Source organism: Hemiscyllium ocellatum, chromosome 11 (genome assembly GCF_020745735.1).
Source record: "Hemiscyllium ocellatum isolate sHemOce1 chromosome 11, sHemOce1.pat.X.cur, whole genome shotgun sequence".
In the NCBI taxonomy this organism is placed as follows: Eukaryota; Metazoa; Chordata; class Chondrichthyes; order Orectolobiformes; family Hemiscylliidae; genus Hemiscyllium; species Hemiscyllium ocellatum.
Window position 1 is genome coordinate 68,733,865 of NC_083411.1, and position 15,394 is coordinate 68,749,258.

At 46.6% G+C, this 15,394-nt stretch overlaps 1 protein-coding gene across 1 annotated transcript; it reads right to left on the reverse strand.

The window, feature by feature from the left end:
* Positions 1-3,683: 3,683 nt before the first annotated feature.
* LOC132820056 (POU domain, class 3, transcription factor 4-like) lies at positions 3,684-5,952 on the reverse strand. The gene has a single exon (XM_060831975.1). The coding sequence runs from the start codon at positions 5,950-5,952 to the stop codon at positions 4,720-4,722; it is 1,233 nt and encodes a 410-aa protein (XP_060687958.1). The 3' UTR covers positions 3,684-4,719.
* Between the last annotated feature and the right edge of the window lie 9,442 nt (positions 5,953-15,394).

Here is a 15,394-nt window from a genome sequence, read left to right on the forward strand (position 1 = left end):
GAGCCAGAGTCCTGTGGAAAATTGTGGAGCAACTTGACAGAGCACAAGCAGTCCTCAGTGATGTCGTCATACCCAGAATACACTATACTCGGGAGAAGTTCCATCCCCTGGTGGCGCATAAAGTGGAAAGCTTCAGGCTGGATTTTTCCAACAGCTCCAAAAAAAACTTGGCACTGCAGTGTATTTCTTTGGAGCAAAACTATTGTAATTTGCCCCTTTCATGTATACACACACACACACACACACACGTTTATAAATACTGAAACTCCTTTTCAAATCCATTAGGAGGTCTCTGCATCTACTGCTTCATAACAACTTTCCGTATACCAAACGTCTTTGACTTTTCTCCATCCAAATGTCAGCTCGGGGGGCTTCAAGCCACACTTTCCAGCGTCAAGTTGAAATCCCACAATGACTTAATAGGAATTTTGCTATGTTAACTTCTGGAAGCCGAAGTTCAAACGTTAGCCCAGATCCTTTCATCTTCTCCCACCCCCCATCTTCATATAATCGAGACAGAGACGGTTGCATTGATTATGTAGCTCTAATAATGTGGAAAGTAGCAAAAGTAAAGGCGTTTTGCAACAAGCGATACTATAACCCACTTAGCCATATTTTGGGATAAAAGGTTGGGCAGGGCAGAAGAAAAGTGGGGGAGATTGAGGCAGTCCAGGCGCTCTCAATAAACATGAACACTATTTTACCATAACCTTGCGAGCAACACAATTCGTGAATTTTTAGATTAACGAGTAATCGAACGGACAAAACCCCAGTAATTATTAAAAGAAAACAATCAAAAAGGACAAATAAACACGGAAGGGGTGCGGGGGAGGGAGAGTCACGTTGTAACATATTTCTTCACAAATCAGACTTGTCAAATTCACAAATCATTCGGTAAGCAATCTGCTAGCAAAACAAATCGCAGTCCAACTGATGATTTTGCCTGATTGAAATGTGTTGGCCTTTTCAAAATTTCTTTCAGGTCTGCACGCGTTTTTATGTTCATTCAGTTGCCTGTGTCTATTGTGCAAAAGAGGGGGAAAGATGCCTCATGTGTGAATTATTCGGGTAATCCCTGCGATTATTTCAGTCCGTGCTGGATTAACTAGCCCAGGCGTTTGGATTTACAGTAAAACACAAACCAGAAACTGACCAGTCTGACACAGGAGGGATACCAATATCACAGGGACCAGACAGAACCGCATACAACGAAACACAATTGTTTTTTTTCTGGATTAGATTAGATTTCACCAGTAAGACACCCACTTCTTTCGACATTTAAATACCACCTACCCACAAACAATAATTGAACAGCAGTTACCCCTTCCCTTATTTTGCATATCCGTGAATTAAACAACTGGTAATTTAAAAAAAAAACTCGGGATGAATCAAAATGCTTGTGTAAATCCAGATTGGCATAAATTGGGGATTGATGGCATCAATACTGATTATATAAGCAACGCAACTGGGACTGATAACGATTTGCATACATCAGTGCATTGAAGGCAATGTGTTGTCTACATACACCATCCTGGATTCAGGGCGTTTTAGAACAGAAAGCTGCCTATAGACAAATTGATGTGCCAACTCCCAGTGTGCCCAACGACAATCTGAGTACCCACACTTTACACGTGCAAAACTTTTAGTCTCTTGCAACCCCGAATATATGCCATTATTTTGTTTAATACGGAAACCTACAGTAAGGGTGGGCAAGGCAGAATTTGTGAACTCGGCCGTGCATTGAGCGCTTGTTTTCTTTCTCTCTCTCTGTCTGTCTGTCTAATGGGGTAATTCATATTTTGAGATGGGTGTAAATTCAGGTGAATCACACAAAGCCATATTTCCAAAGAGAAGGTGGAAAAAAAAATACAGTAATTATTGTTCTTTCCACCGAGACTTTGCACAATGGGCACTCTCGCCCATCTTCGAACACGAGCCTACGTTTGTAATTTATGTTTCGTACTGATCGATCTGGATTCGGATTTTGAACTGGGCGTTTTGTTTGAAATCCCGGGGTATCCCGTTAGTTTTTTATAAAAAAATCTATTGTTTTATTTTCGCCATTGCTACATATTGACGAGTGCAGTTCCTGCATTACCCAAGAGGCGATCTTTATAATAATGGTATTAATGATTACAGTATATTCATCCCTTCTGAATTCGAGGCAACCTAATTACTTCGGGAAAATAAAAAAAAAAGCCTCGTCCTTTAGGCTGTTCAAGAGATCTGTCAATGAAAGACAGCGAATAAAGTTTGTATTGAACCCGAAAGCCGCATCTAGGAATTAAATTCCATTGTGTATTGAGACTGGTCGACAACAGCGCTACCCCTGTTGTTGGAAAGGGATAGGTCGCCCTCTTGTTAACCATTTCTCTGATTAGTTATTTCCCCCTATGTTCTTCTTTTGGATTACAATGAGAAAACAAGTAAATATTCACAAGACAGGCGATGTTTTCTGCGCAATTTCACCCACGGCTTGACCCAAAACGTTTAAAAACAAATGTATAGGTTTAGTCATGGCAGGGTCGAACGGCCAGAGAAGAGAAAACGAGGGGGATGCAAAGCTTTTTAGGGGATTAGATTCAACATCTCTTACCCCCTCCCCCCTTCCCCCAACTCAAGCCCTTCAACGAAATCGATTTCTGCAAAAAAAAGAACATTTTTACTGATTCGTTTGGGGGTATTGCAGGGTCGGCGTGGAACTCGGCTAAACAGTTCCATTTATTATTGGAGGCCAATTCCTTGTCAGAGGCCAAAATGCAAATAAGCCGTCAAAAAAAATCACACACACACACAAAGGCGAAAAAGACACATGGAAAATACAACACAACCTGCAAAAACAAATCACAATGCTAAATACATAAGCATTAAACAAGAGAGAAAGCAAAAGACATACACACGTTTAAATCAGCAGAGGTATCCCCATTTGATTAGAAAGGAATTAGTTGGAACATTAGACTTAATGCTACAGTTAATGCTCAGCATCTCACCTCCAATTTATACGCAACTGAATTTGGATGGATTTCTTTGTTTTTTTTTAAATCCAGTAACGGAACGAAGATTAATTTTACCACAAATTCTCATTTGGGACATTGGGGGTTTTCAAGGGTGGATGGCCCATGTCTTGAGCCCACACTCTCGCGATGCTGTTTTCTGATATTTAACATCCTGATTTTGTTCCAAGACCTCTGTCTAAACCAACAACAACAAAACAAGAGATCCCGATCATTTTCCCCAAGTGCATGATCCTATCAGACCTACTCCAAGGTGGAGGGCGACTAGACACAACTGCAAACACAGTATCGTTTTAATAACAAATTTATTTGAACAGATTTGATTCCTTTGTACACCAAAATGAAAGTCTTGTCACCAAATCACAAACTCAAATCGTGTCACAGTCAAATCTGACATCAAATATATAATTTATTAACCAACAAACATTTTTTTTACTTGTTTTCTTAACCGTGATTCTGTCTTTTAAAAACATAATACAAAATTTGAGGAAAATAAATTACTGTTCGCAGCCTCCATAAGTAATCCAAATATAATCGTTGAAAAAAGAAACATTTAAAGAAAATATCTTATATTTCAGACCAGCAACTGATCCGTCTTTTTCTTAAATTTAAAAAGTTTAGTTTTCTGACCTCCCACCTCCCCACTCCCCACTCGGAACAAACAGCATTTGAAAGCTCACTCTGAAACTCCACTGAACTACGCGTTTGAACTGACAAAATGTCTGGATCTGTTTAGAGTCAGGTTCGCGTGTGAACAAAATAAAACGCTATTTGCCAGAGTTCTATCTCTTGACCAGCGGTTTTCACGGCAGTGGTAATGTGATGTGTCTTTTGTTTCCGTTGAACTCGGAAGAATCACGGAAATTCCCCTGAAATCAAATCCAGGGCAACTCAGTCATTCTAAGACATTCTAAGGCTCGTGAGCTGTTTTAGGGCCATTTGGAAATAAGCTGCCGAATGTTTCGATTTGTGTGTGTGTGTGTTTGTTTAAATCGGTCCTGTTGCCAAACTATATTCTGAGGCCTAGCCGTGTGTGTGTTGCATTTACCACAAGTCCACTCCAACAGATAATACAATACTGCACGTTTTTATATCAGGTTCCCGCTGTTTTATAACCAGTAATGGAAATGAAAAAAAGTTGTGGGGAGGGAGGTGGAGAGAGAGAGAGAAAGAGAGAGAGGGGGAAGGGGGCAAACACGCCAGCGATAGCAACAGATTCACCTGATATAGCCGAGAGAACCAAGGCGCTGATAGGTGTTAGGCACACAGTCGGTCTGCAATCCTTTATTTTTCCGGGGGGGGGGGGGGAGAGGGGGGGGGCAGAACAGGAAAACAAAAACAATGAACCACAATTGTGGACAGACCCCTCGACGCTTTCTCTATTTCTTTCAGCACGGGGCGGTGGGGAATGGTCCAAAGACGACATCAGTTGGAGAGAGGCATGGCCCGCTTGCAGACTTCCCTTGTTTAAGATGTACAACTTTTTTTTTGTGTTCTTTTGTTTGGTCAAACGTCCTACCTTGGTCACCCTGGTTGCGGCGGTCCAATATATAAGTTAAGTTGGGGTGGGGGTTGAAGAGGGGATATAAAAGTGTGTATGGGGTGGGGGGGGGGGGGAGGTGGTGGTGGTGTGAGAGATCTCCCTTCTCCCTTTCTCGGTTCAAGTGAGTCCCCCAGCCAGCGCTGAGCGGAGCAGGGAAGGCGGTTAAAGGTCGCGGTGGGTCGGGGTCTCTGAGTCCATACTGTGGACGAATATCTCGTCTTGCTGATGGAGTCCGGGCGGTGTCATCCTCTTCTCCTTCTGCCGCCGGTTGCAGAACCAGACCCTGACCACCTCCTTCTCCAGCTGCAGGCTGTCGGCCAGGCTGGAGATCTCCTGGGCGGCCGGCTTGGGGCACTTGAGGAAGTGGGTCTCCAGGGCCCCCTTGACGCTCACCTCGATGGAGGTGCGCTTCTTGCGCTTCCTGCCCTGGGCGGCGATCTTGTCGATGCTGGTGGGGCTGCCGGTGCTGGAGTCGGCCTCCTCCAGCCACTTGTTGAGCAGCGGCTTGAGCTTGCACATGTTCTTGAAGCTGAGCTGCAGCGCCTCGAACCTGCAGATGGTGGTCTGCGAGAACACGTTGCCGTACAGGGTGCCCAGCGCCAGGCCCACGTCCGCCTGTGTGAAGCCCAGCTTGATCCGCCGCTGCTTGAACTGCTTGGCGAACTGCTCCAGCTCGTCCGAGGTCGGCGTCTCCTCGTCCGAGTGCGGCTCCAGGCAGCCGCGGGCGGCTTGGCTCAGCTCGGCCTCGGAGCCCTCCCTCAGCCCCGGGTGCACCGCCGGGCCCTGCGGCGGGCTCATGTGCTCCAGCAAGCCGTTGACCTGGAAGGCGGCGGTCTGCGGGTAGAGGTGCGGCGGTGCCCCGCCTCCGCCGCTGCCCCCGCCGCTGCCGGCGCCGCTCCAGTGCGGCGAGTGGTGCTGACTCTGCTGCTGCTGCTGCTGCTGCTGGGGGTGGTGGGGGTGATGGTGGGGGTGATGGTGGGGGTGATGGTGCTGCTGCTGCTGCTGCTGGTGATGGGGGTGATGGTGGTGGGACGCTAGCTCGTCCCTGCCCGGTTTGGAGTCCTGCTGCTGAGGAGGCAGCGGGGCGGCGGGGATGGCGGCCGCCGGCCACGGGCCGCTGCCCTCGGGCAGCGCCGTCACCCACTGGTGCGACAGGGGGTGCCCGCTGCCCGCCGCTAGCGCCGGCAGGTAGTCCCCGGCCAGCAGCTTGGAAGGGTGGCTCCGGAAAGTGGCGGCCGCCGCTGCCGCCGCCGCCGCCGCTGCCGCCGCCGCCGCCGCCTGCATCCCGGAGGGCGGCTCGCTGTGGACGATGGAGTGCGATGTCAGCATCCCGCTCCTGCTGCTGGTGCTGCTAGCGCTGCTAGCCAGGTACAGATTGGAGGCTGCGGTGGCCATGGGTCTCTCTCTCTCTCTCTCTCTCTCTTCCCCCCCCCCCTTCCACCCCACCTCCCCTCCCTCCCACCCCTCCTCCTCCTCCTCCTCCCCCCTTTCCCTCCCTCCCCCCCTCCCTCCCTTCCCCCCCCACCCGCCTCCCAACAGCAGCAGCAGCAGCAGCAACCTCTGACAACAAAAGCGCAGACACTCTCACTTTCTCTCTCTCTCTCTCACACACACACACACACAGGACAGGAGGGGAGGGAAAAGGGCAACTACTGAGTTGTTTTGGGATTTTTTTGGAGGGGGGGGTGTGGAGGGGCGTGTGGTTGAGTTCTGGATGATCAATGACAAGCATCCCCCTGCACCAATAGGGAGCCAGGCCGACACACACACACACACACACACACAAACAAGATGCCAAAATTTCAAGTCTGAGTGGCACTCACGTTCACGGCCAATCGCGCCTCTCCGGTGGGTGGATCTCCCATTCCAAATGGTTGTGTGTTTCGTTTTGTCAGGGGAGGGGTTGGGGGTGGGGGCGTTGGTGGTGTTCCCCCCCCCCCCCCGCCCCCACCCCTTCTCCTTCCAGACTCCCATCCAATGTGACCATCCACTGAGTAAGTCAACAAATCCCATTGGATTCCCCCAGCCACCCACCCAGTCATCCCCCTGCAGGACAACTGACAGGTTCACATTGTCTCGCTGTCTGTGTCACCCCTCCTGATGGAGTGAGGGGCGCCTGCTCCTTCATCCGGCGAGTTCGCTCAGAACTTTGCATCGACCCGGGAGGACTCCCCTGCTCTCCCCCAGCACCCCCACTCCGTCCGACCTCCCCTTTCCCCGTCCCCATCCTGACCTTTCACAACGAAACAATAAAAAAAACGAGGCACAGACTTCTTTCGCAAAGTAGGGAGGGCTGTTGTCCCGTTCAGCAGAGCCACTTTTGAGGAAACGCGCCTCCCAAACTGATCCCCGCAGCCAACAGCGGAGACCTGACCTGCACAGTACAGTATTCGGAGTTAATCACCTCCGTTTATATTTCCCAGCAGAGTGGCCCTCAGATCATATTCGGGCAAATGGCGTACGACTCTGATTCGCTCCCGTTAAGTTCAGCCACGCAACTTATTCTTTTTCAAAATCATTGTGGAGGTTCCGTGGTAATCTCATTCGGCAAGATTCCTAATATGAACAGGGCACCGCCAGCTATCAAATAATTGTCAATTACATTTTAAACAAAACTGATAATCCTTTGCATATCTGTGTGCGCCAAAAGGTCAAGCGACCAACATTGGACCCTGGACTCCGGCGAATATGTAACTCCCTTTAATGACAGAAATTATTTATATCAGTCGCTCTTTTCAAAGGAAAGGGTCTCTTTTCACAAACAGAGGCCAGGCCAGCGAGAAACGAGTCTCCCAGTGCCAGCTACCTCGTTAGCTCGTTCCTCGGAAGCCTGATAAGAATTGATGAGGGCATTTTATAGGCACTTTGAGACAGGGGCCCGCGGAATAATTACATTTGACATCGGAATAACAGCTCCACAGTCCAGCTATTGGTTTGAAATTCCATTAAATACAACGAGAGATACGAGGTTAAGATTGATTTAAATTTGCATACATTTTCATATATTTAGAGGGAAAATAAAGGAAGCACTGGCAGAATTGCCCGCGACACTTTCCCTGAATTCAGTTGGGCTAACATTTCCAAGCGGCGATAAGTGAGTATCTGCCATTTCCATTGTTAACCGCGTCTCGGTCCGATTCCGTTTTGAAACCCTTTTGCACGGTTTCAGTTCTGCTGTCCGTTCTCAAACCACCGCCGTGGAGATGTTATTTCAATCGTTTTATTTTTATTATTATTTTGCAACCCGTTTCGCTTTAAAGCACCCTGGGTCCGGAGAACTTCTGGGGAGCGGGAGCAGATGAAATTGCAGTGTTGGCCGGCGAGATTTGGCAGGGCCGGAGCGACAAAATGTTAACAGCACCGTTTTATTTTAAAACAGCGATGTCTCTCTCCTGTACACCTCCCTGTTTGAACTATTCACCCACCTTCCACAGGATTACCACCGGGCTCTCTCCCTGAATCCTGTGTGCTGTCTCAGTGAAGTTTGTGATGTTAAAGGTGTCCCCCCCCTTCCCTTTCTCCCCCCTCCTCCACCGTTTGGGGGGTGGGTTGGGGTCTGTATTCTTGCCCCTGTGTGTGTTTGGGGGGAAACTGTGAACGGATTCCTCCAGGCATTCTCAAGGTCAAGGGGACAGAGCGAACAACCATTGCGACCCCCCCCCCCCCCCACCCCACTCTCCCCGAATCTATCTGACCATGTACCTTTCCAAAAACAACTGAAGCACTCGGTGAGCTATCAAAACGCATCATATCTCAGGTTGACAGGAGCTGGAGGAAGAGGGAGACAGGACTTGACAGTAAAGTATCGTGGCGAGTATTTGGAGTTTGATAAAGCAGTCAAATATCTGACCTTTGAACGGCGTGATTTTAATTTATAATTGTCGCCTTGCTAGTACGCCGCGCTCAAAGGTGAGGAGATCACATCAGTTACTGAAGCTCGATTTACGGCTGGTTATTTTAGTTCGATTTGTCACGTTATTTAGTGCTGAGGCTATTTCTCTCCCCCCACCCCACCCCTTCTAAAAGACCCGATGGAGGAACTTGCCTCCTTAGCTCTTTCATGTTAGACTAAGAGGCGCTAACTTTCCAAGTGTAACAGATGCGGCTCTCAGCCGCCCTTTTATCCTGATTTCCTTATTCATAGACACATTTTTGCGTCGATGATCTCGGTTACCATAGAGAGAGAAATAAAAGAGAGAACAGTGGTCACATTATACCATATATCCAAGGAGCAGAATAAAAAAAAGAGACCAATTCAAGCAAGTAGAACTGGCCGGACACGAGAGAGGGGCAGAGCGAACACCAGGATGCTGTAACAGACTGCTAACTGCAACATTAATATATATATATATATATATACATAATGTCGAATCATTTCAAAATACATATAGTGTTAAAGGATTCCATCGATAGCAAAGGGCACACTTTCGGCTCAGGTTTACAAACTGTTGGTGGTTGGATTTCTAAAGGAGTTGGGGGGACTGGAGGGAGGAGGGGGGAGAGAGAGAGAAAAAGGCATAAAACCCCCGACTCCAGACTGTCAATCAGTGCCACGACCTTTTAGACTGGAGCTTCACCTGCCCTGTGTGAGCAACGTCTGTTACAAAAACTGCATTGTGCCTCGCCAGATCGTGTTGAAATCCACCCCCGAGAGGCGCTTTCTCCTCCTTCGGCCGCGCGAATTTGATTTCGCTTTAAATGTCGAATGCTTCAGAGAAAGTGAAGAGGATGGGATGGGGGGCGGGGGGAGGGTGGAGGTGTGGGAGGTTGGGTGGGGGTGGGAAGTTGCAATGATGGTCACTAGCTAAACTGGGCGTCCATCCATTGGAAGGAGTCAAATCGGGGATGTGAAACGTCCCGTTTCTTCTCTCGTTTGTTGTCAATTCAGTCCAGTCCCGGCGTTTTCATGATTTCCCAGGATGTTATAGAGGTAGCAGCAGCATGGAAGACGGAGCTCACTCAGAAAGATGTTAGGCTGGGAGGTTAGCGTCGTTAGGTTTATATTAGCAAGGTGCAATTTCACTTCATTCGGTCAAACTTTTATCCCATCTCTCTCTCTCTGTGGATTCAGTTCAGTCTTGCGTCCATATACTCAGCAATACATCGATAATCACTCTCCCCTCGTTATCAACGAACTACTGATATAGCTTAAGAAATCAGATTATGACATTGTTTTTTTTCAAAAACTAATTAATCCAATTGCAATTCTTCAAATTGTCAAACTTTCCCTGTCAATTTATCGCAGGAAGGTGGAAGTTATCGCAATGACTAAGCCCTTTCAATGTATAAAACTAAAGACACAGGAGGCTTGGCTTTGAGCTGACAATCCTGCAGCAATTTGTCTCAAAGAACTACGCTCCATTTAATTTTGAAATCTTCTTTATGAACGGCGCGGTATTCAGGAAGCAAGTGAAGTGTTCCAGCAAGTGCTGGTGATTTGATATTTCTATAATGTCGCTGTTCCATCTTTTGTCAAGGCTTTGGAACAGGGTAGAGAAAAGGACGTGACACGGTTCAGATAAATATGCAGTGTGTGTTTGTGTGTGTCTAAACATTGAACACTCGCTGAGATTATTTGGGATTTCCCAGCGCGTGGTAAATTGACTGCGAATATTTGTAATGAAATATTAAAGATACAGGAACAGCAGCAAAAATCGCTGGAGAAACTCAGCGGGTCTGGCAGCCTCTGTGGTGAGAATACAGAGTTAACATTTCGAGTCCACTCAGCACTGAAGTTTCTCCAGCAGTTTCTGTTTTTTTTAGATCTCAACTATTGGCAGTTCTTTGTTTAGTTAAAGAAATAGTCTTTTTTTGTGGGTTTAGAATTGTTTCTAGAAAAATGCTTATTTGGCTACACTTGCTGTACCTTGTTTGCCTTCTCACATCTTCTGAAATTCAGTCCACATGAGTTGTCACTGTAATATGTAACCAAACGGCCGTCTGTTTCAATTAAGTCTGTTCCATATTTTGTGAGCTTTAATCAGGCGCTTGTCAAAGATTTGCCGCTTGTCCGTCTTATCTCTTTGACGCTCAGTTCTCTAATTTTAGATCTTTATCCTTCGTAAGGTGTGTGTGTGTGTGTGTGTGTGTATATATATACGAGTGAGTGAGTGAGTGAAAGTTGCATGTTATGTGTACATTGCAAAGTATCAGTAGCCTTCCTGCGATGTGTCCGGAATGAATTAATGCTGACGGTCCATCTCGTTGACAAGAAGTCTGGAAGCAAAAAAAACCCCACAGGATTAAACACTGTGTCGCAGACCAGAAAGATTGCGAAAAATTGACGTACAGGGCCAGATAGACCCATTGAATAGTGGGACAAGATCCAGGGCTACCTGGCTGCAGATTTTGATCGAAAACGTGGTTATGTACGGAAAGAATCTGTGTGAAATTATCTAGCATTTCAATGGAAACTCTCCTCAGGAATTCGCACGGCCTAATTTCAACTGTGATCTCCAGCATCTGCAGACCTCATTTTTTTACTAATTCGGAGAGACCCTGTCACCGTCATTTCATTTTAATTCAAGTAACCAGTTTGTCTAGTGTAGCTAAAGGAAGAGGCAAACATTAAATGCAGGTTATTTAACAGGCCAATAGATAAAAGTTAAGGTCTATTATATAAATATATAAGACCTGTTTGCTATTAATTTTAAACAAGCGATGACGATGCAGTGCATGCTTTAACAGGAGGAAGGTTGGGGCTGGGCTCTTTTTGCAGTAGTGGGGAAAAAAAATATGGAGAGCCCAGTCCGGGAAACTGCTCCAACAATCAGCAGATGAACCCCTCCCACCCTCGCCCACTCCCCAACCCGATCGGTGGCCGGACCGAACGGATCCGAGGGAGCGGGACTGAAACGAATGTTAAACGGATACTGACTGGATGAGCCGTCCATGAATCTCAGCGCGACTAGAAAAGGGGAGGGTTGTTTACAAATACAGATTGTAACGTTGACGCGATGCCAGCCCTGGGATCAGCGGTGCTCTGATCTGTTCATCAGTGAGAGAGACAAGACTACCCCCAACACCAACCCCCACCTCCCCTCTCCCCCCTCTCACAGCCCCCCCCCCACACACACAAAATGTTGAAATGTTTGCTTAAGCCAACTACGATTTTAAAAATATAGTCCAGTACTGGCATGTCTCGGACGGCCCAACAATAAAACTTCAGCACAAAACAACTTGTAAGGCATAGAGATTGATGAGAAAGCAATTAAACGTTGATTCGGTGTTATTGGATAACTATTAATGAATGAATCATAACTAACAATCAACCTCTACGTTGTGGAACCACACTCCTGACACACTTAGTTGTTCAACGTATTTCTGAAAAAAAAAGACGAATCTTTGCACTTTCCCTATCTTGTGACTTGCGGCCATTCATGAGCAACCCACATTCAGGGTCAATTATGGGATGCCTCCGAACCTCTGCGTACAAAGCAGGAAATTAGTTCAAAAAAAAATCGAACTGCAAACGCCTCACGACCCACAGAGGATAGTTCTAAAGCAATTCTTGGGTGTAACTGAACTCATTGGTACAGGTGTTGGAAACGAGTTGAGCAGCAAAACGTTGAGTAGCACTCTCACCTCCGACCACTTTCAGTCACCAATCCCCCTGGTTTATTGAGGCGCTTATTATTGATTTTCAAATCAGGAAGTTAAGGGGTCCCAAGGCGGGCTGCTTTGCCTCTGGCTTTATCCGCTTGTAACCATTTAACGGTGAATATTTGCCCCCGCTTTAGCGCAGGGTACCCTCTCGAATGGTCACCCACAAAGTGGCAAAAGATCCCACTTTCTGAACTGGGGCTTGGTCTCCCCTGTGATTCGGTTTTTGCGGAGCTTCGGAGAGTGCAATGGCACCGATGCTGACAAATGCAGGCGAGTTTCTGATTACTTAAAATAAAAGGGTCAAATCGATCAATTCTGGCTGCTTTCTGTCGTTTCAGACAACAAGGCAGAACAGAATGGTGTTTGGGAATACTAGCTACCTTAATGTTTCCCCTCAAATACAGTTCATAACCAATCGAGGTACTATCTAGAAATGAGCTTCTGTTCGGCCTTGTTGAGATGTAAATAGATTTTCATTCCTCCCAACTCTGAACTGAAATAAATCCAAGTCGTATTTTATGTGTTTGATTCAATATTTTCTTTACCACAGAGCACAACGTTATCAAAGCCAGGGAAGACACTGGTCAGGTTTTGATTGATCAATGCCTCTTCGCTTACAGAGCTCAAACTACAGCTCGTAAAACTTACAGGTATGTGCTGTTCCCGAGACCCCAATTCCTTATTTGCCGACTTGACTGGGCAAGTGTCGCCTTTAAAAGATTTTGTTTGCAGCTCGGTCTAGAAATTGTAGAGAATTCGAGGAGAAAGGGAGACAGTTTTGCCCCCGAGCTGTTCCTCCACTTCCCTTCCCGTTATGTTTTGGGTTTGGATTCAGCTGTCGCAGATTGCTCGTTAAAGTAAGATTTTTTTTAAAAGAAAGGGCGACATTTTGTACTTACGTTCTAATGTTGAACCTTATTTAATTTGAAAGGGATCTGTGTTCACCACCTCCCTCCCTTCACGCCCCCTTTCCCCCTAGAAACCAGACGGAGCCCCCGATGTGTAGAGTTATTCGGGCATCATTAAAGGGCAGTCCATAGTAGCTGTAGACCATAAGGTGACACCCATGTGCCCAGTAACATCTGCGTGTGAGATGCTCGAGGATTTCTGGGGCTTTATCTGATCTGCAGCCAGGAATCTATTTTTCTCTCTCAATTATCTCGGAGGATTCTTTCTTACCCCCGCGCTCTTACATCCAACGAAACATTTGGCGTACTTTTATTATTTCAAAACCCTTTTCCTTTCCAGGAAATTGCCTTTTAAACACCTGGAGAAAATTCATGCCATGGGTTAAAATCTGATCGTTATTAACGCCAAATGAGGACTTTCCTTTCAAGTCGTGGGCGAGGTGTTAGGGACAAAAAATACATCGAGGTTACGATGTAAAGCACTCCTGACATTTCACTACTTCAGGAGATGAATGTGAGGGAGCTGGAACTGGTGTGATGAATCTCTGTGCTGTTCAGACTATGGTGGGGGGGGTGGGGGGGGGGATGTGGGGGAGAAAAATCTGTCCCTTCAGTAAAACCAAACAAACTTTCTTTAAACAGTCATGGGAAACTGCGAATTGCGGGCAATATATACAATTACATGTTCGCCATGACCTCTCTGTGTCTATATATACATTGCTGGAGAAACTCAGCAGGTCTGGCAGCAGCAGTGGCGAAAGAGTAGAGTCTAGTGACCCTATACATTAGCTGTGCGATGTGATTAATGTGGCGTGTGTTAGCTGAGCAGGATATTCGATGTGTTTGAACAGTACCTATGTAACATCCCTTGTTAACCGATAGGACTTAACGTTCAAATCGGAGACATGTACCAAGTACAGGAGTTGCATGGAGTGTTAATTAGCAGTCGTGAAGCGGGGTGACGGGTTAGTATTCCTTGTACTGGCCCATTAGGTCAGCAATCAGTAAGGCCCATCACAGAGATAATCTACCCTTCCACACTGGATGAATTTTCGTTGGGTAATCCCAGAATTTCTTTTCTACCCCGATATCTAGGCACGGCGCTAATGTTACTTTGCTTGCTAACAAAACCGAAGCATCTCCCACATTACAGATTTGCTGCAGCTGTTCGCCGCAATGTCTGTACAAGATAAACACAAGGAAGGAGGCTGCTACTAATGCTAACACGGCAGGGTGAGAGAGGGAAATCGCCGCTCAGAAAGCCAGGCGTGTTACAGAATGGTCGGGGGGTGGGGGGGGGGGGGGGGGGTCGGTGTAACTGATAGGCAGTCTGCTCCCAGCCTCCGGATACATTTACTGAGCTCATATCATAATTTGTTATTGGACGGTAATGAAAACAAAAATAACGATCGTTTCAGTCAGCTTTGCCTCCTTTATGAAACGCTTGTGCCTTCCATCTAATTAGAAATGATAAAAGTTAGATTAACCAAAAGTCTTAAAGTGCAGCTTAAATATCCAACTAGAAGATTTGGTGCCTTCCATTTCAGACTGAATTGGAAAGTTATCACTGCTAAACGCACGCTCCGTCTGCAGAGAGTTTGTCATGTATAGCTGTTCGTGTTGTCTGGATTTATTTGCAGTCTGGGATGAGAACTCCCCTTTCCCACCAGGACAAGGTCAATCCCGTTGGATGCCTATCTGATTCCCTCTGACCTGCTGTGTCCCGCACTGATACCGATGTGATTTATCAGGCACGTACAATCCGCAAAGTTAATAATTGTGAAATTGCATACAATAAAGCGTGCAACGGCATTGAGTATACACATAAACTCGAATAATGCCAGATGCAGCTCGCATTGTGCCTGTCAACCAGCCCTCAAACAAAGTCAAAGAAGAACACTCTGTGCATTAATGGGAGCCATTCAAAGATTTCAGCTACGTGCTCGCTGGCGTTTTGTGGAACAATGTAGATGCTGTTGATAGCTGGCCATTCTCATATCAATACCCTACCGCTATAAGTCTTATTCTTGTTGTTTCGGTTGAATTAATAGACGGGGTTATATTACATTAAGAAATGACACGCGAAACTCCATATTTCACATTAAAAATAAAACATGTCTGAATGAAATAAACTTCAGGGAATCTGGAGGAGGCACCGTCCTTGGGTGACCAGGTCTCTCTGCCCATCTTCTAACTCCAACGCTACCCAACAAGCTCTGGGTCACATTAATTCAGACGAAGCGCACCGAACGCTATAATGAGAGTCTAAATTGTTTAAGGCTATGTCAGTCGCGTGGAATGATCGACAGAGTCGCGCGAACACC